The 21,309-nt window shown below is 47.7% G+C and overlaps 3 protein-coding genes across 3 annotated transcripts; all 3 read left to right on the top strand.

Moving 5' to 3' along the window:
• Positions 1–2,384: 2,384 nt before the first annotated feature.
• On the top strand, positions 2,385–3,940 carry N7447_010553 (glutamate dehydrogenase; the record flags this gene model as incomplete). The annotated part of the gene is made up of 3 exons (XM_057234815.1): positions 2,385–2,433; positions 2,550–2,680; positions 2,735–3,940. 3 exons carry the CDS (start codon positions 2,385–2,387, stop codon positions 3,938–3,940), a joined length of 1,386 nt encoding a protein of 461 aa, XP_057081035.1.
• Positions 3,941–4,765: 825 nt separating this feature from the next.
• On the top strand, positions 4,766–8,125 carry nut1 (putative RNA polymerase II mediator complex subunit Nut1; the record flags this gene model as incomplete). The annotated part of the gene is made up of 5 exons (XM_057234814.1): positions 4,766–5,306; positions 5,383–5,633; positions 5,685–5,747; positions 5,857–6,363; positions 6,425–8,125. The coding sequence occupies 5 exons, from the start codon at positions 4,766–4,768 to the stop codon at positions 8,123–8,125; spliced, it is 3,063 nt and encodes a 1,020-aa protein (XP_057081034.1).
• Positions 8,126–10,068: 1,943 nt separating this feature from the next.
• On the top strand, positions 10,069–14,620 carry N7447_010551 (ABC transporter sequence; the record flags this gene model as incomplete). The annotated part of the gene is made up of 4 exons (XM_057234813.1): positions 10,069–11,218; positions 11,276–11,958; positions 12,025–13,239; positions 13,304–14,620. The coding sequence occupies 4 exons, from the start codon at positions 10,069–10,071 to the stop codon at positions 14,618–14,620; spliced, it is 4,365 nt and encodes a 1,454-aa protein (XP_057081033.1).
• Positions 14,621–21,309: the final 6,689 nt, after the last annotated feature.

Raw genomic sequence — 21,309 nt, 5'->3', positions numbered from 1 at the left:
GCTGATGGATATCTGTATATAAATCCTGATCGAACTGATAGGTTGAGTTTGATAATAGGCTGGCTTGATATACATCGCTACATATATATTCTGTTAACTAAACCTATGGGTGAGACTCTTTGGGAGTGATATACAATATGGTTATTGTCTCTGCTTGAATGACAACTACATGGGTGGACCATGCTTTGGGGTGTGCATTGACCAGATGGTACCCAGCCTAGGAGATTATGGGCATAGTGGAGAATATTTTATGCTGTGTACTAGTTCGCTGTGTATCGGAATGAACAGATATTCCTTATAAGTACCTAAGTAAAGACAACGAGTTAGTCATCTCCACAACTTCTCATTTGTCAGATTAGATGCAGGAAGCAACTTAGGCTTAGGGCTTGGCTTGACTAGGATTTCGACTAGCACGCCATAGCAAGTCTACGAGCAAAAGGACGTCCAATGTGCTTATGCCAGAAACCTATGTACATAAGCAAAACGAGGCCACTCGCAAGCTCCATAGATCTACCCGAACCAAACGGCATGAGCCCCACGTTTGCAATTTCTCCTGCAAGCACGTTATCCCAAGATCCAACAGCCGAAAGATAAGAATGCATATGCAGCTAGAGAGTCACGGGAAGGAATTTAGTCCTGGGCACAGTCCCTACTAAAGAGTTCTAGAAGAAAATAAGCTTCTGGATCTGCAGGGAAACCCACTGGGTCCTGAGGGGCCTTTGTCCCACTCGTCATGTGTACTATTCAATCGGTTGTCCGGTCGACATGGATGTAAACATGTGCCAGTTATTCTATTGCATATCACACCACAGAAGTGACGAGAATAAAAGACGGAGGCTAGCCCGTGTGATAGCCGCTTCTACATCTGGGTTGTCGGTGAGGATCCCTGCAGCAACCCCAGGAACCCGAGCGAAGCGCAGCCTCCGCAAACCGCTGTCAGCATGTGGAGAGATGCGGACTTTGGTATGCGGAGAGCTGCAGGCAACCCCTAGGTAGTCGCATGATTTATGACGATCCCCAAACATCATGATATTTGAAAGTCTACAAAGTATGTACCGTATGACTGTTCTTGAGGTCCGAGTACTCGGTGTGAATATTTTAATATTATCATTAGGGATCAACGAAGACCCAGAGCTTGTACCGTGCTATAGTTTATGTGTATCTAGGTAGTGTACTTGGCAGGGCCGACCATCGGAATGCAGTTGACCGGGTCTTGGCGCTACACAGGATTGGTGCCTGAAGGGGAAACAAGAAATCTGGCATGACTATTAGGTGGCAACTGACTGGGATCTCGGGTCTTGGATCTTGGGTGGTACTGCGGATCTCCCTAGATTTCTCGAGGTTACTAGACATTTTCTGTACAACTTGTTTTCTTCTAGATATCTCTAGATATCTGAACATACCCTCTACCCCTCTACCCCTCTACCCCTCAATTTCTAGTGGGGTAAAGGATTGCTTAATTTAATGGAGATAAAGAGAATGTGTAAAAAGTGTTTGAGAAGGAAAAAGACGATCAGATAAGCTCGGGCCAAATATGGAAGGCCCCATCTTTTTGGGTCGCCGTTTGCGGTATAGCTGGCACGTGACTAGCCTGCAGCCGTGCTAAGTTGCCGAAATTAGTAGCTGGTGGCGGAGACCTCGACTTTTTATTTGCTTTTCCTTTTTTCCCTTTATTTGCTTTTTTTTAATTTGTTTAATCCAACTTTAATAGGGATACTACTTCACAGGTCGATCATACTACTCATCGCATCATGCATTGGGGTCTCCAAGTCTCTCTCATATTTTTTTTTATGAAAAATTTCATTGTCGGAGAGGACCGATCCGAACGAATTGAACACGGAAGAGAGAATATAGAGGCAAGGAAGATTTAGGAAGGAAAAAAAAGCAAACCCGAGCTATGATTGATGGGAAGTTAAAGTGTAGTAATGCAGTTCTATGGTCAGAGAGATAAGGGTAATTCTTGTGACCTTAAACCATAAGATAACATTGTTCGGGCCCCGAACTTCGGACGTTCTTCCCACGGAAATCAATGGAAATCATTGGGTTTCGTCTTGCTCTCTTTGAATCTTTCACTTCTCATTCGTGCAACCTGGTCTTCTTGGATTATTGTAGACGGTAGGGACATTAACAACTCCCGTCCTTTTTCCCCCCCATCACCGGGAATCTCTCGTCCGACTCCGGCTTTGAGTCTCTCTCTCCACATCTCTATATAATTGTACACTCCTCCCCCTCCATTCTCTCTCTTCATCCTACTCTCTAAAATCTCAATTGTCTTATACTCTTGCTCTTGGGCACTTATATATTTAATTTATTAGATCACTGCTGAAGCATTGATCTACCCTCCGACCAAAAAAAAAACCCCCAGAGTAATCAGACCAGCCGAAATGATGCAGAACCTCCCCTCCGAGCCTGAGTTCGAGCAGGCCTACAAGGGTATGTCTCTCTTTCCCTTTCCCTTCAATGTCCCGACTTGATCCGTCGCCTATCGGCATCTTCTCGGCTTGGCTCCACCGCATAATTCGGGGTGACTAAGCTAATCCCGAAAACAGAGCTCGCCTCCACCCTTGAGAACTCCACTCTTTTCCAGAAGAAGCCCGAGTACCGCAAGGCCCTTCAGGTCGTCTCCGTCCCTGAGCGTGTCATCCAGTTCCGTGTTGTCTGGGAAGATGACAAAGGCCAGGTAAGACTTTCCCCCCAAAAAAGTTCTCAATTGCCAAAATGCTGACCTGCCTAGGTCCAAATCAACCGTGGATACCGTGTTCAGTTCAACTCCGCTCTTGGCCCCTACAAGGGTGGCCTCCGGTTCCACCCCTCGGTGAACCTGTCCATCCTCAAGTTCTTGGGTTTCGAGCAGATCTTCAAGAATGCGCTGACCGGCCTGAACATGGGCGGTGGTAAGGGTGGATCCGACTTCGACCCCAAGGGAAAGACCGATAACGAGATCCGCCGCTTCTGTGTCTCCTTCATGACCGAGCTTTGCAAGCACATCGGTGCCGATACCGATGTTCCGGCCGGTGATATCGGTGTTACCGGCCGCGAGGTCGGTTTCATGTTTGGACAGTACAAGAAGATCCGCAACCAGTGGGAGGGTGTTCTCACCGGTAAGGGTGGCAGCTGGGGCGGCTCCCTCATCCGCCCCGAGGCCACTGGCTACGGTGTCGTCTACTACGTTGAGCACATGATCAAGCACGCCTCCGGCGGCAAGGAGTCCTTCGCCGGCAAGCGCGTCGCCATCTCCGGCTCCGGAAACGTCGCCCAGTACGCTGCTCTCAAGGTCATCGAGCTCGGTGGCTCCGTCGTCTCCCTCTCCGACTCCCAGGGTGCTCTCGTCATCAAGGGCGAGGAGGGCTCCTTCACCGTCGAGGAGATCAACACCATTGCCGCCATCAAGGTCGAGCGCAAGCAGATCTCTGAGATCGCCACCACCGAGGCCTTCAGCTCCAAGTTCAAGTACATCCCCGGTGCCCGCCCCTGGACCAACATCACCGGCCGCATCGATGTCGCTCTCCCCTCTGCCACCCAGAACGAGGTCTCCGGCGACGAGGCCAAGGCTCTCATCGACGCTGGCTGCAAGTTCATCGCCGAGGGCTCCAACATGGGTTCCACCCAGGAGGCTATCGATGTCTTCGAGGCCCACCGTGTTGCCAACCCCGGTGCCGCTGCTATCTGGTACGCTCCCGGTAAGGCCGCCAACGCTGGTGGTGTTGCCGTCTCTGGTCTTGAGATGGCCCAGAACTCTGCCCGTGTCAACTGGACCCGTGAGGAGGTTGACTCCCGCCTTAAGAATATTATGGAGGACTGCTTCAACAACGGTCTTGCCACTGCTAAGGAGTATGTCACTCCTGATGAGGGTGTCCTTCCTTCCCTCGTCTCTGGCTCCAACATTGCTGGCTTCACCAAGGTCGCTGAGGCCATGAAGGAGCACGGTGACTGGTGGTAGATCAGTCGCCTCCCTATATATATTATGGGTGGTGTTCTCTGATGATTTCTGTCCTCTCTTGAGGAGAGGCGGCTTTGATGCATTTTCTTTTTAAAATAGCTTTTTACCCTTTTGTCGAGCGGTTACGGATAGAGGCGCTGGTTTTCCCAACTGTTGCATTTGATTGATATCCCCACTTGAGCACCGCCGTTTGTTTTGGTTCTGCACTTGGGATTGTCATGATGATAATGAGATTCAATGAATGATTTAAAAAAATTTGTGTGCTCTTGTAAACTCTTAAAATTGTATCAAAGTAGCTGGTTTCTCGAAACTGCTCAAGTGAGCCTCGATGATTACCTGAAATCTTCTAATTTTGTAATGTTATAGAAGTACAGATTGCCAAATTAGGTAAATTGGCCCACTCGGGTGTTGTGTCTGTCATGACTTTAATGCTGTCATAGAACGTCCTGAGGTCCACAGGCTAGTTAGTTGACTAACCTACATATCAATAGTGCCTGAGGCATGGAGGAATATTCAAGTCACGTGTCAACAACATCACCTCTCACGTGCTGCTTACGTAGTTCCTTTCACGAGCCCCGGGGCGCCAACTTGAGAAAGAGCTATCCCTCACAGCCTCAAGACCAGCGATCTATTTCTCTAATGAAAAATGCTTAGTGCGAGTCTGTAACTTGCAATCTCATTTTTAGAACTTCCAGGGTGCAGTGTTATGTTGTGGAGATGACAATGCTGCCGGACAGGGCAATCCCCGAACAATGGAGGACCTTCCTCCACCAATGTTTGGCCAATCGTATAGATATAGACGAGTTCACGGACTTGTCGGGGCTGATGTTTGCCCGCTCACCGGTGAAGGAAAACGAGCTCCTCGATCTACTCCTTGAAGCTCGCGCTTCCTCCAGTGTTACCTGGGACCCTCTTTTGCCGCTGTACGTCGATGGACTGTGCAAGGTTGGGAGGGTCAAGTCATCGTCTGCACTGGCGAGTCTTTTAAAACACTCTTCTATCCTGGACGTGTCCGGGTCTGGTGATGGCGATGGCGAGGCACAGAGCTCACCATCCAAGGCCAAGAAGCAGAAACCTTCCACGCTCATGACGGATATCAAAGTCATCCAGGATGTCATGGTGTTCATTTCGACCGGGTCAATCCCCAAGACCGTGGTCGAAGCTGCAGATATCTACTCTGCCACCGTAGACTGGATCATGGCTGTCGTGGCGTGGCACAATCGCAGTCTGGATGTCTCGCAGCAAACGGGCGGCTTGATGGGGCCGCCTGATGCGGTGTCATTATTCGAGTCGCTTGGGATTCTACTTGCAGCTGTTTCTGGGACTAACAAAGGACTCGAAGTGCTGTCCAGTGATTACAATCAAGGTAAATCTACAAAGTTTCTGCGCTTGGTGATGATATTATCATATCCGTTGAACGTCTATTAACGGATTTCCGATAGCATTGAAAACGAAATTGGGACAGGCTTTGTCAAGTTATCTACCTCTCTGTATCGATGTCTCTCTGCCACTTCGGCATCGCCTTGAAGAGTTGCAGAAAGTATTCAACCTTTACCCCGGTCAACCTTCTAAGGCTTTGGATGGGCCTGCTATTGACGGCGTGGATGTCAATGCCCTCCAGTTTGAGTCTTCGGTCATGGATGGCCCAGTTGTTAACACTAGAGCTGGACTCTATGTTTACATCAATTCGATGGTAAGCTTCTCTTTACGCTGTGATGTTGGGTTTATTACTGACTAGCAACAGGTCGTGGGACGTCCTTTGGTTGATGATACCATTCTGATCAACTATCTCACCAATCGATATCAAGTAGGTCCTATCAGCACGATTCATTTCTTCCTCACTGGTCAGAGTGATTCGGATCAGTTCTTTCTCACTTATCAGAGTGGCTCAGATCTTTTAACTAACTCTTTACCAGGGCCACAATGACGTCCTCATCGAGGAAATCATCACAGCCGCATTCGATGTTCTTTCTAATGGTGTATATCGCAACGAATCCAGCCGCACGATGCTCTTGTTCCGATCTTTCCTCGTCAACAAGCTTCCCGCCTTCTTTGCAGCCATCTCGGCAGCATCCATGGTGCCGATTTCCATGGAAATGTGCATCAGCCACGCTTTAAGTCGTCTGGATCCGAACGCATTCCCTTCCTTCTCTCAGATGTTTTCCATGCAAGGCAGCAGTGTTTTATCAGATGCTCGCCAGGAGTTCCTCTTTGCTTGTGCATCGCATAAGCTCATTCAAGAGTCCAGCATTGAACAGCTTCTTGGAGAAAACCCCATGCAGACACTACCTGGTGGTGGCCCTTATGTCAAAGATGATCTCGTTTCGCAAATCAACAACAATCATGAACGTGCTGAACAACTTATTGGTGAGATCGAGTCGATGGAGGGTAACGCAGGCGCGATAGTTGGCGCCGTGGTCGATGTATGTTCCAGAGTATCCGATATGTGTATTATGGGAATATTAAGATGCTAACTTCTTCAAGGTCATGCATAATTTGTGTCATCAGAAAGAGACAATGACGCTCAAGAATATCTGCAACTCGCTCTCACGTCGCCCACAAACCTTGGACGTCATGTTGCTGTTCCGAACTACAAAGCAAGTATTGCAACCTCTTTGTGCTGTCCTTGATTCCTGGAAGTGGGACGAGGATCAAGGCGAAAACCAGCCTGTCTATGATGAATTTGGCAGTATCTTGTTGCTGGTTCTTGCGTTCAAATACCGCTATGACTTGAGTCCCTCTGATATGGGTATCTCGAACAACGACTCGTTCTTGTTGAAACTTTTGGACCGGGGCGCTTGCAGCCAGAAGCTGACCGACTTGAGCGAGAAGCAAAACAAAGATCTCGGCGCTTGGATAGGAGCTCTGTTCATTGCTGAGGGCATCAGTGAAGAGACTATGTCCTCTTGCAGCCCCCACGAATTTTACATGCTTGTGACAACTCTATTTGACCAGAGTCTCGGTGCATGTGAGTCCGGAAAACTGGATTTCGACACTTTGAAAGGGGGATTTGAATGTAAGAACATCGTAACGCGGTCGCTTCCCACTGGATTCTCGGCTAACCACGATACAGATCTGCTCGAGCCCTTCCTCCTCCCGTCCCTGGTCGTCGCATTGACATGGCTGGGCAACCACATCTGGGAATTAGAGCACGACCCCACAATCCCCATCAAAACCCTCCACTCCCTGGTCAAACCCAGCTCAATCTCCGGCGAGGCCCAAGCCATCCACCAAACAGTCCTGAATATTACCGGCTGCCCACTAGAAGAGCAACTAAAAAACGTCCGAACAAGAAACCAGTCACGGACAGACATCAAACCAATCCTTGACGCCCTAGAGCCATACCTCTCCTTCCGCCGCGTCGGCAGCTGCCACCGCTCCGAACTCGACACCTGGACCTCCCACACTACAGGCGGGCTAATAGGCAGCATCCGCACAACCCTCCAAGCCCTCGTCCTCTGGAGCGCCAACCCAGGAATCAACATGGCTCCACATGCATACACACACCGGCAGGTGCTAGCAGGGATCCGTATGCTAGGCGCAATGCGGGTTCTAGGCGCGATAATCGACGAAGTCAAGCAGCAATCCGAAGCAGGCAACGGCCATATCGCACTGGACATTGCGACGACGATGGTGTGTGCTCCAATGACCGAGTCCTTTGCCGTCGATCAAAACAACTACCACCCAGTCGACACGAGCAAGGAGTCTTTATCTCGGTGCACGATCCTGACGCTACGCGACGCCTTGTCGCTGCAGCATGAAAACGTGCCTAAGATTTCTGAGAGTGACCCGCTACGCGCGGAGGTTGTGGTACGGCTTGCGCGTCGGGTTAATATGCTCATGGCCCCGCCGTCGCAGGTCTCGAATATTGATGTCTCGAATATTATTCAGAATATGCATCTTGGTGTTGAGGGGCAGGAGGATCGGATGGATCTTGAGCCTTCTTCTGCCGATGTTTCGCGTAATCCCGCCAATGAGGATGATCCGGATAATATCAATCAAATGCTTGATAAAGCGGCGGCGGATGCGGCTGCGGCGGGGATGGATGGCGGTATTGGTGTAGGTCAGGATATGGGACTTGATTCTGGGGCTGGTATGGATGCTATTGATGATGTGCTTAATGCGGCGGATATGGCGGTTGGAAATCCCGAATTCCTTGATTTGGACATGGAGGGCATGTTTTAGTTGATGTGACGGTTTTGAGATCTATGGACTCACAGTATCCAATCTTGGTTGGTTGCTGAGTGGGACTGGGCTTGCTACTGTCAGAGCCTAGAGGGAGAGGGTGGCAATGATCGTGGCGGGTTCATGCTGGGCTATCTTTTTGAATATTACAAAATTGGGGTTGTTGACTTCAGCATGAAAATATATATAATCTGTGGTAGTATCTTAGTGATTCTAGTCTACATAATATATTAATAATCTCAGTGCGTATCTGAAGGGTCACTTAGTATTATGCCTGGCTATATATATCACCTAGGGATTTGTTTGATGCTCCTAGATTAGAAGAAGAAGAAGAAGAAGAAGAAGAAAAAGAGGAGCGGAAGGGTGCTCCATATTAATGACGCGTGTCTGACAGGGCCTTCTTATCTATACCACAGGGTTAAGACCCTTGTGCTAGGGAGCTTCAAAACACGCAGTTACATAGCGAGGAATTTTATGTACGCGATCCACCTAGAGATGACGATTATTTATGTTAATACGTCTTCTACTTGACATATTCAAGTTGGGTTTGTATGATTATTGCCGGCAATCGTTACATGAGAAACTTTTTATATATAACACCGGATACACCCCTTCAAATATTTTGTCGGAGACACCGCTCAATCAAAAGCTAACTTCAGCTGGCAAAGCAAACTGAACAAATAGGTTACAACCATTGACTGCTATCAAATTGAGAATCTTTATATTTTAAATATGTGTCCAAAGTGACTACATATCTAGCTCATACGTATACTGTTGCCTGAAGCGCGGCTCCCGGCACAGGGCAAAGAATACGCCGCGCGACCAGAGCTCACGGGTGTATCCGAGGCAGCATGTGATACTGTCGGGATAATTCAGACCTAAATGTCGAATTGGAAGCAAAATATATAGATACTGGAATATAAATGCTGAATGGAAATGTCAAAGTACATCTTTAATGACATCAAAGCAGTCGCAAATTCCCTGATTGGGGATGAAGGCGCATATTTCCTCAATGGGAAGATATAAGACCGGGCTAGAACCGGTTAGAAAGTCGGCTAAACACTCGGCAGTGCGATGAGATAAGACCCGGGTAGATCGGGATCGTCAGGGAACCCGCGTTATCGGGCTTATCAGCCCGAAAAACTTTCACTTCTGTTCCTCGGCATTGGCTTGCTAATCCATATAGGGCAAAGTCGTTGACAGTTTAATTCTAAAGGAACTTCGGTACTGACGAGTGTCTTAATCTACAACCTTAATTTATATTCAATACATAAACACCCGCTAATATGATTGTTTTGCCACCTATGACGAATACTGCGTAGAAGTTTGCAGCCCCTCATACTCCTCATACTGATAGTATCACCGGAAATTTGCAGCTGATGATAATCCACTTTGGGATAAGAAGTGGGAACGATTGATTGCTACATGAATTAGGTGAAACATACTACTTTGTATTGTGAAGCCCTAAAAGCCTCATGTATCTACAAAGTAAACACAACAGAAGCCGGATGAATCGGATATCTCCCCGGCTTCCAATGGTTCCCTGTCCAGTAATCATTGGATAACCTGCAACGAGTTCATTTGACCCAACATTCGCGCAAAAGTGGGTTCCAGTTCCACAATGGAACTCGGCCTCTGTGCCGGGCTTTCCAGGTCCCTATGGATCTATTCATAGGAGTGAAACAATACGCGTAGGCAGTGCATTAGCAGCAATAACGAACAAAATAATGCTATGAGTTTCCTTCAGCCAATGATCGGCCACTATTCAATGCCATATATCCGATCTCCTATTCCTTCGGATCTGGAGTCGGCACGCATAGTAACTTGCCCCTTTGAAGAACCTTTAGGATAAATATGTTAGTCCTCCCAATTTAAATGATTTTGTTGTTCTAGAATAATTTTTACTTCTCTGACCAATCTCCACTCCTCTATAGTCTCCTACCATGGAGCAGCATCCCCGCCCAGATGATGCCTCGCTGCATAGCGAATACAACAATGAAGACGAAAATAATAATCAAAATATGGGCAATTCGCCTATCCACAAGCTCAACACTCACGACTTTACCAGCGTTGAGACTCTGCATGTACCCCAAGTCAACATTCACGAAGCAAAGAGTGCCGAGACTCTGAATGCCGACAATGATACTTTTCAACTCCCCAAGAAGACGGCGGAATGGAGCATGACACCCCAAGTCATTCGGAATGCAGAACGTGATGAAGCAGCCGGATTCAAGAAGCGTGAGCTAGGTGTTACATGGCAAGGCCTCACTGTCGACGTTCTTGCTGCCGAAGCCGCCGTCAACGAAAACGTGGTCTCGCAATTCAACATTCCTCAATTGATTAAAGATTTCCGTCGAAAGCCACCGCTCAAATCGATCTTGTCAGACAGCCATGGATGTGTCAAGCCCGGAGAAATGCTGCTGGTGTTGGGCCGCCCTGGTTCAGGATGCACCACGTTGCTCAACATGCTATCAAATCGCCGCGCAGGTTATCACACCGTGAATGGTGACGTGCGCTTTGGAAACATGACCTCCAAGGAAGCCGAGGACTACCATGGCCAGATTGTGATGAACACAGAAGAAGAGCTGTTTTACCCTCGCCTGACAGTGGGTCAGACCATGGAATTTGCGGCCAGACTTAAGGTTCCTTTCCATCTACCAGATGGAGTCAAGAGTATCGATGAACACACAGCCGAGACGAAACAGTTCCTTCTGGAGTCTATGGGAATCGCCCATACGGCTGATACCAAGGTTGGAAATGAGTTCGTCCGTGGTGTATCCGGTGGCGAGCGGAAGCGAGTCTCTATTATCGAGTGTCTCGCAACTAGGGGTTCTGTTTACTCCTGGGATAACAGTACCCGTGGTTTGGATGCTAGTACTGCATTGGAGTGGGCAAAGGCCCTTCGTGCTATGACCGATGTTCTCGGCCTTTCCACTATCGTGACCTTATATCAAGCAGGAAATGGAATCTACAACCTCTTCGACAAGGTCCTTGTCCTTGACGAGGGAAAGCAGATCTACTATGGCCCTACAGCTTCAGCTAAGCCTTTTATGGAAGATCTAGGCTTCGTCTATACTGACGGAGCAAACGTCGGTAAGTCTTTGCTATACTTGACAAACGACCCTGATATCAACTAACACAAAACGACAGGCGACTTCCTCACTGGTTTAACAGTCCCGACAGAGCGCAAAATCAGACCCGGATGTGAAAATACATTCCCCAGAAACGCAGACGCCATTCTGGCTGAATACCAAAAGTCCAGCATTTACCACCGTATGATCTCATCATATGACTATCCCGACACCGAAATCAGCTGCGAGCGCACAGAGGCATTCAAAGAGTCTGTTGCGTGGGAAAAGTCCAAGCACCTGCCTAAGAGTAGTAGTCTGACTACCAGCTTTTGGACCCAGCTCATCGCATGCACCAAGCGACAATATCAGATCCTGTGGGGTGAGAAGTCAACATTCATCATCAAACAGGTTCTGTCATGTGCTATGGCATTGATCGCTGGTTCTTGCTTTTATGACTCGCCAGACACCTCCGCAGGTCTCTTCACCAAAGGTGGTGCTGTTTTCTTCTCGCTGTTGTACAACTGCATCGTCGCCATGTCTGAGGTCACTGAATCTTTCAAGGGCCGTCCGGTTCTGATCAAGCACAAGGGCTTTGCTATGTACCACCCGGCTGCGTTTTCCTTGGCTCAGATCATGGCAGATTTCCCGGTTCTGCTGTTCCAGTGCACTATCTTCTCGGTTGTGATCTATTGGATGTCTGGCCTGAAACATACTGCGGCTGCTTTCTTTACCTTCTGGATTATTTTGTTCACGACAACTCTGGTAAGCAGTCATTCCTTATTCAAGTTTGTCGGTTAATTGACTTTAGACTAACTCTTACATCTTCAGTGCATTACTGCTCTCTTTAGATTTATCGGATCCGCCTTCAGTACCTTCGAAGCCGCGTCCAAGATCTCAGGAACTGCAGTCAAAGGCATTGTAATGTACGCTGGCTACATGATCCCCAAGCCCCACATGAAGAACTGGTTCCTTGAGCTGTACTACACAAACCCCTTTGCCTATGCTTTCCAAGCTGCCATGTCGAACGAGTTCCATGATCGCCATATCCCTTGTGTTGGTAACAACCTGATTCCAAGTGGCCCTGGCTATGAGGACGTCGGCGCGGAGAACCAGGCTTGTGCGGGTGTTGGCGGTGCTTTGCCAGGCGCAAACTACGTGACCGGCGATCAGTATCTTGGATCACTACACTACAAACACTCTGAGATGTGGAGAAACTTCGGTGTCGTCTGGGCCTGGTGGGGATTCTTCGCCGTCCTGACAATCGTTTTCACATCCTACTGGAAATCAGGTGCTGGCTCTGGTGCTGCTCTTCTTATTCCCCGCGAGAACCTCAAGCAACACCACGCCGCCATTTCCGACGAAGAAGCACAAAGCAACGAAAAGATTGTTGCCCGCGAGACCACCGATGAGCCCGTCGAGGTTCAAGATGATAATATCTCCCGTAACACCTCGATCTTTACCTGGAGAAACCTCAAATATACTGTCCAAACCCCCACAGGCGATCGAGTGCTATTGGATAACATTCATGGGTGGGTCAAGCCAGGCATGCTCGGTGCCCTTATGGGATCTTCTGGTGCAGGAAAAACGACGCTCCTCGATGTGCTTGCTCAGCGAAAGACAGACGGTACTATCAACGGCTCTATCATGGTTGATGGCCGTGAGCTCCCGGTATCTTTCCAAAGAATGGCGGGATACTGCGAACAGCTGGATGTTCACGAGCCATTCGCAACCGTGAGAGAAGCATTGGAATTCTCTGCTCTTCTTCGCCAGTCTCGCAACACCCCTAAGGCAGAGAAGCTCAAGTATGTTGACACTATTATTGATCTTCTCGAGCTCCATGACCTGGCAGATACTCTCATCGGTAGTGTTGGGAATGGACTCAGCGTTGAGCAAAGAAAGCGTGTCACAATTGGCGTGGAACTGGTGTCTAAACCCAGTATTCTGATCTTCTTGGATGAGCCCACCTCGGGTCTGGATGGACAATCGGCCTATAACACCGTCCGTTTCCTTCGCAAATTGGCCGATGTGGGTCAAGCTGTTCTGGTAGGTCTTCGATTTCTTCAATCCAACAACCGCAAGATCATATTGCTAACAAGTCATGTTCTAGGTTACGATTCATCAACCTTCGGCGCAGCTCTTCGCTCAATTCGACACCCTCCTTCTCCTTGCAAAGGGCGGAAAGACAGTATACTTTGGAGACATTGGCGATAACGCAGCCTCGGTCAAGCAATACTTTGGCCAATATGGGGCACAGTGCCCTCCTGAGGCCAACGCAGCTGAGTTCATGATTGACGTTGTTACCGGCGGTATCGAGGATGTCAAGGACAAGGACTGGCATCAGATCTGGCTCGACTCCCCCGAGCAAACCCGCATGATCACAGAACTGGATAGAATGATTGCGGATGCTGCTTCTAAACCCCCCGGAACAGTCGATGATGGATTCGAATTCTCCATGCCTCTTTGGGAGCAGACCAAGATCGTCACTCAGCGAATGAATGTCGCGCTTTTCCGGAACACTAACTATGTCAACAATAAGTTTTCCCTTCACATCATCTCAGCTATGCTCAATGGTTTCTCCTTCTGGCGCCCTGGCCCAAGTGTGTCGGCTTTGAACCTGAAGATGTTCACGATCTTCAACTTCGTCTTCGTCGCTCCTGGTGTCATCAACCAGCTTCAACCTCTCTTCATCCAGCGCCGTGATATTTACGACACTCGTGAGAAGAAGTCGAAGATGTACTCGTGGATTGCCTTCGTCACCGGATTGATTGTTTCTGAGTTTCCATATCTGTGCATTTGCGCGGTCCTCTACTTTGTCTGCTGGTACTGGCCCGTTTGGAGACTTCCTCATGACTCGAACCGATCTGGCGCCACTTTCTTCATGATGTTGATCTATGAGCTCATTTACACTGGGATTGGTCAGTTCGTCGCCGCTTATTCGCCCAACCCGACCTTTGCTGCACTTGTGAACCCCTTGATCATCAGTACTCTTGTCTTGTTCTGTGGTATCTTCGTCCCATACATGCAGCTCAACGTGTTCTGGCGGTACTGGATGTACTACCTCAATCCCTTCAACTACGTTGTCTCGGGCATGTTGACCTTTGGCATCTGGGGTGCCAAGGTTACTTGCAATGAGGATGAGTTCGCTTTCTTCGAACCGCTCAACGGTACCACCTGCGTGGAGTACCTGTCGGACTATATGTCCGGCGCTGGCCGCAGTATCAACTTGATCAACCCCGATGCTACCGAGGCCTGCAAGGTCTGTCAATACACCGACGGAAGCGATTTCCTGAAGAACCTCAACATCATGAACTACACTACTGGATGGAGAGATATCGGTATCTCGGTCATCTTCGCCATCAGTGGATACGCTTTGGTATTCGGACTCATGAAGCTGAGAACCAAGGCTTCGAAGAAGGCTGAGTAGGTCGGTCATTTGTTTATCCTTTGCCTTCAAGCCCTTCTTTTCGGAATTCTCATTGATTGAGCTTTTTCCTTTCCCGGTCATACCCCCACCATTTTCTCTTCATTTCAACCGTTTCTTCTGTCCATACACTATCTCCTTCCTTCACATAACCATTTCTTTGCCAACCCTGTTATACATTCACTTCTCAGCCCTTTATTCATGGAGCCCTACACCGTGCATATTTCCATTTCCACCCTCATTCTCGAGCATTCACTTCCTGCATACATGTTGTTAGCTAGCATATAGATTTAGACCATAGAATATAGAATATAGAATATAGATTGTCCATTCTTGTCCATTTTACACAACCCCAACGAGATTATACGGGTGTAGTAATTACGAACATGATCAAGGTTATACATAGAAAAGTCTCTTGCACAAAGCATGCTTTTGCTTCCGCCTCTTTATGCTGTCTACCTATAGAACCGAGAATGGGGAGAAAATAGACCACTAAAAGTACTACTAAAAATACACAAGGCCGCATACATAGCCGTCTACTCTTGTTCTACATAAATTGAGACACCCAGGAGCCTACAAGGAGCCGATGAAAGCCATACAAACATCTAAGATATATTTATTCCCTAGTCGAATCAATGTATATACTGATATGAAACCATATTCCAGTTCTCCGAGTTAGCCGCCATTTTGATTCCTGCCAGTATCCACAGTGTGATGAAATTGCATCGACACTCGGGCCAACAAGCTGACATGTGGAGATGCATGATGTATTGTACTAGGGAACTTATCCGGGGACTGTAGTTGGGACACCTATTTCACCTTCCCGATTGGATATTCGCAAAATCCTAAATGAAAAGGGGAAGCAAATACCCCTAAGAGTGTCTTACATGGGTGAGTTCCCTAAAGATGCAAACTGGATCAAGTCGAGTGGAAAATGACATAGCCTCGTGGGCCAAGACGAGACCATTTGCTTTTCTAGGCTCTCAGTTTACCCAACTACACCGACGTGGAACCATTGAAGTCGCTCGGTGAAGACCGAGGGGTTACCCCAATCTTCCCGTGGGGACCAAAATCGGGGCATCAATCCATGCACATTGTCCGACGCGCCTACCACAGTGGAAACTCATGTCTGCTAAGGTTCACGACAACGGCAGAGTCAGATTCAGCGCGATGAACTTGGGATCTGCAGAAACTCGGGCGACGAGCACATTTTCTTTTTTACTTTTTTTTTGCCTCCCAACAATACTTGTTTCTTTCCCGACTCCAAGATTATCACATCCCAGGCACATCACGGGGTTTATTGTGCCCAAAAGGGATCGCTGATCGCTCTGAAAATCTCCTTTTGCGGAAACCTGGCTTCCTTAGCGGGGAAGAGTGAAAGGTGGGTTGGTAAAGCCCCAAGCTTGCTAAACAAGATACAGATTATATGGTCAGAGTCTCCGGGAAAGTTTGAGAATGCCTGTTCTCCCTTGTATAACGGAAAGCGTGCTTGTTTCCCGCCTCTGTTATGTGGCGTAAAATCACCCTAAACCACCCGATATTGCAGCCAAGCAAAGATCAGCGGTGAGAGTGGAGTGAAATAGGCATTTTTGGGTTAGCCTATATCCTCATGTAGATGTCGGGCTTTGAATTGGCCACTTGATCGCCGATACAGCGATCCACTGGAGCAAAATCTTGACTTGAAACGCAATTCCCATTTTCGGTTAAACAGGATCGTTACTAGAACAACGTTAAGGTTCCTTGCATGTGAGGAAACGCAAATAAATTGCCTTTAAAACCAGAAGATACATACGGAGTACATTGATTCGGCATGAGACTTAAGGCCGCCCCACAGAATGACGCAGTAACGGGATCCATAACTGTTCATAAGTTCCAGGTAAGCCGGGTAAAACAATATAAGAGACCCCCTGTGCTATGTATAGAGAAGCTAGAATTCTGGATATCACGGGAAACCGTGGAGTTGATGTGATCCAACAATGTGGAGGTTGTTTCATCTTGTGGAGCTTCGAAAATGAGAATCTCCATTTCAATATGCTTAATAGATTAACAGTAGACCAATAATTAGAGGAATAGAAGCATATTGGTACAATATAGAAGGAATACTCTCCACGTGACCACACCCCCTATTCCCACATGTTTTTGTTGCCGAGGCTCCAATAGTTCCTGCACTCTCAATGAGGTCCATTATTGATCCCATACGGAGTACTCTGTATAGAATCAATAATAATCTATTCTTGATCGAGTATAATCAACGGAGTACGGAGGACTCTGTGATTCGTATTAGATTGTCCCTAACGCGACCAGGCGCCTCTATCACGTCGCCAGCGCGGACGCGAGGGTGATCCCCTCTAACGTGCCGTCCCGCACTATACTGATAAAATACAGTCGAACTATCATATCCCCCTTTTATCCCGTCTCCCAAGGAAAATGGCGCATGGGGACTCCATAGTCAGCACTTTACATTACAAACTATTGATCCCCCCCCCCCCCTCAACGGCCGGACGCACAAAATTAAAGTCTACCGTCCATGTCCCTATCAAGACTACAGATCCATCACCGTGGGCTTTATATACGGAAAGTGCGGAGCTCATACGGAGTCCACATAGGCTGACACATTCTTTCCAAGAAAATAGCCTTCTTGCGGTCCACTGTGTTCTAGTCCAGTCACCTCGTGGATCGTTTTGCTATGGCTGACTTTCCGATAGGCCCGGCTAATTTTCTAGTCTCCCCACACACTGTCAAACCCCTGCTCACTGCGCTAACGGCCAGATTCATTTCAGGGGTGGTGACAGGGGATAGCTGTTAGTCCCGCATTGCAAATCAAGCACGTGCAACGTCAAACAAAGAAACCAAGCAGGGATCTCTAAACGATTCCTTGAGTTGCAATCCCCGAAAGGACCTTCAAGCCCAATCTTAGACTCGAACTCTACGAAAGTACTGGAAGTGCGGCACAGCCCCTCTATCGGCATTTGAGTGGTTAAACTATTGATTCTAAGAACGAGATGGCCATGTCGCTATCATTTAGTTTTCTCGTACCAATATAATAGAGTTTTCAATCAAAACTGTCAATGCATGGTCTCCATTTTACTTCACGAAGTGGATTTCATGACCACATGGTACATCAAGCTCCACGAAAAAGACGCATTGTAAATCCCCAAGCCTCTGACCCGAAGGAGCCTCCGCTAAGGCAACCCGAGTCTTTGTCCCTGGAACCGGATACACTTCCGCCAACACACTAAAGTTCCTTGGGTACACCAAAAAAAAAAGCAAGGAAAATGCAGCGGTCTAATTTCGGGGTCAAACTCCATCTGCCTGGTCGAATCTGGATTCTCTGGGCCGAACATCACCCGTCCCAATCTACCTCAGATCCTGGACAAAGAAGTAACAAAGAAATACATCGCGTATGGCGCCAGAACCCCAGTCAGTTCCCACCTAGGACACGGCTTCCATCCCCAAACACAGAATATACAGCCGGTGTGCTCACTGTGCCTCTCATTCGGTGCCCCGGCAGTTTGACAGGTAACATAAGCTATCATGTATAATCTGTTGGTGGCGTCGGGGATATAGAATAGGGCGGATAGAGGCGCAGACTAGCCTCCTAATGGGGTAAAAAAGTACGGAGTGCCGTCTGGACCGTTGTGCGTAAACGTGCCGGCCAATCCGCTTGTCGTACGCATCCGATATTGCCTTTTGGTGGTTTTCTATACATCGCGCGGAGACCGTCCCGGATAGCTTAGGGTTTAGAGGATTCGCGGAGCGATGATTTCGGTCCATGTGGATTCTCCCCTCAGGCGAAATGAACTGTGGAGTATGATGAGTGGAGATGGGTGTGTAGCTCCTATCTTTCTTTGTTCGTTGCTCCCAAATCGCCCCATCGGCGAGCGTTCTAGGGCCGTTCTCTTTCATGCGCTAGGCTAAGTAGGCTTTCGTATTGAATCAGTGACATGAAAACTTACGCCGTATGTATCGTTGACCGTTACCATCTAGCAAATTACTATACAAGGTCCGGTATCCTGTACTCATTCTTGTCGTACTTTCTCCACCGGCCAGATCCCTGTAATTGCTAGCTTGGTCTATCGATTCTACGATTCCAGTGGACGGTTTAAATGTATAGGATTATGTGTCTGCTTCTAAGACTTCTCATGAATACCCACACAGTTCTGCTCTGGAGTACTCCGTGGTTTGTATACTCTATATACTCTGTAGACCTTGAATGGACTATCCATGTTTTCAGTCCACCGCCTTTCTACTACTTCTAGATGAGTTTGCATTCTACATATGCATAGAGTATACTGCATGCTGCTTTGTTTTATTTAGGTTGCTTGTTAATATCCTCTACGTATTATGTATGCATGGGTAACCCCTATTCCTACATGTATTAAGGTTCTGCCTTTCCGTTCCATCCCATGGATGAGCTTACATTAAATTAATGTCCAAACTTCAATCATTAGGTACTATGTATTCGGTATTCTGACTTGATATATTTGACTGAAATCATCTTTAGCAATAGCTTCAACTCGATATATAGAGGAAGAGAGGTGTAGAGTTCGATATTGCACAACATATAATATACGCTGGGTATCGGATATTTGAATAGCCCATAGAAAATGCACTAAACATTTCAGCAGAGTTCACATCTAGTAACTTTGTGTAATAGCGTGATTACATCGCAGTCGTGGCGTAAAAAGCCACAAAGAAACAGGCGCCCCCCCAGCCATCGATATAACCCTGGAAAACTCGGTGAGAAAACATAACCAAGAACTTCAAAGAAAAAAAAAAAGGAAAAGCCTTGCCTACATTCCAAATCACATAAGATGCACCAGACCGACTTTATTGAGATAATAACCAAAATTCCAAGGTTTGGAGCGCGATCTTGCAGCCAGATGCAGGTACATGTCCCAACTATGCTTAAAACTGTGGTGTTATTTCAGCCTCAGCCGCTCACTGCATCTCCACAATCAAGTCCATTCGGTGGCAGAACATCAACTTGAAGAATTGGCCGACAGCCAAAATTTGGAGTGTCTGAATGTCCCCCACGTGCTGGTTATGTTAGCTCTGACTACTCTGTACAGAGATCCAGGATCTACTACATGGATGTATGTCTTTCGGACCAACGATATTAATAATCTCAAAGCCTCACCTACGTTGTGGTCTGATACACAGCTTGTCTACGCAGCCATTACAATGTGTCCACGAACATATATCGATGAGACAGGAGAGGACGCAAATAAGTTGCTCTTGCTTTATGGATAGGTACAGCTCCTAGCCTATTGTTTTGACAGCATAGTATAGATCTCCCTATTTGGCACGTTCCACTGACACTCGGATACCAACGTTGATCTTCCTAGGCATCGACTCAAATCTTCACCACACTTCCCCCTGTCTTGCATTGGCAATTGCCCCCACGAGGCTAACTAAGATATAGTACGGCATACAACATGAGCAATCTAAAGATTTAGTGTCTTGCTAATCTTACCCCACGAGTGAGCTGCTAGTTTACTATACGCGAGTACGACGAGACCAGATCATGCCGCAAAGATATAGCCTTAAGTGGAGATATCACCCGAGGGATAATCCTTCAAAACAAAAATACAACGGACATAACCCAGAGACATACATGTGTCTATCACAGAACCCATTTGTGATCCAGACTGCCCCCAAGCCTCGGATTAGCAGGGCTCCTACCTAAAACGGATGCCTAGGTGCGCATCGGGCTTCTCAACCTCGGTGAACATATTAAACATATCAGAGTAAATGTGACGATACCTCACTTCCCCGAGGCGATCTCTTGTCAACCAGACGGGCCCTGCAGCACAATGGCTATACTTGTACTAGGTCCTTTGGGAGAACGACCGTGCATGCCCCACTGCTTGGGCACGAGTCTGCCAGAACGTGATGCGCTTGTGTGCGATGCAGATTGCTGACGAAAATTCGAAAAGCTAAGCGAATCGCGAGCCAGCAGGTTAGACTAATGAGCTACCTACATATGTAGGAGTAGTGGATTTGTGCTGTAGGCAATATCGATGAGACAAGCAAACAGTCTCACTGAGACCCTGCGGGCTGGCCCGTTAAATGTATCACCTCAATTGTATCCTATGCATTGTGCGACTGGGCTTTTATCGCTGTATTTTTTAGAGAGCAGGAGAGAGAAGTTCAAAAAATGACCATAACCGAACCAGTAACATTCAGTAGTCTCAAGATCGACTTTACGCGATCTATATTCCTTACACGCGACCGTGAAAAGCAGACCTCAGAGACTAAGCACCCGCGTCTCCCATGGTTCGAACGTGACTCCGACACGGAGTTCAAGCCCATTGAAGGTATAGCCCGCAGATCGCATTTTGGCGATTGCCCACCCTAATGTGATGATATCGAGGAGGCTTGCATTATCCTACCATGACAGCTGTCGATTGGGCCCCACGAGGGCGAGGCGTTCGGAGTTTTGATTTTTGATTGAGCAGTTGGCTCCCTTGGCTAGAGAACTAGCTTTGCTGACCTACATTAGTCACACATTAGTAGGGGCTAGCAGTTTTATACTTCCCTAAGGAGGCAAAGATTCCAGAACATGTGACGGTCAACCAATGCATGTCCAGGATAAATAAGTATGCGTTTTGCACATTTCAATGTTGACTGGCAATTGCAGAAATCACCCAGTTCGCGCTCTGGGAGACTGTTGGTCGAGCTGCGGGAGG

The sequence above is a fragment of the Penicillium robsamsonii genome (assembly GCF_028829455.1).
Source record: "Penicillium robsamsonii strain IBT 29466 chromosome Unknown utg000007l_segment0_segment0, whole genome shotgun sequence".
NCBI classification, from domain to species: Eukaryota; Fungi; Ascomycota; class Eurotiomycetes; order Eurotiales; family Aspergillaceae; genus Penicillium; species Penicillium robsamsonii.
Note: the sequence above shows the minus strand (reverse complement) of the source record. Positions and strands in the feature narration are given on the sequence as shown.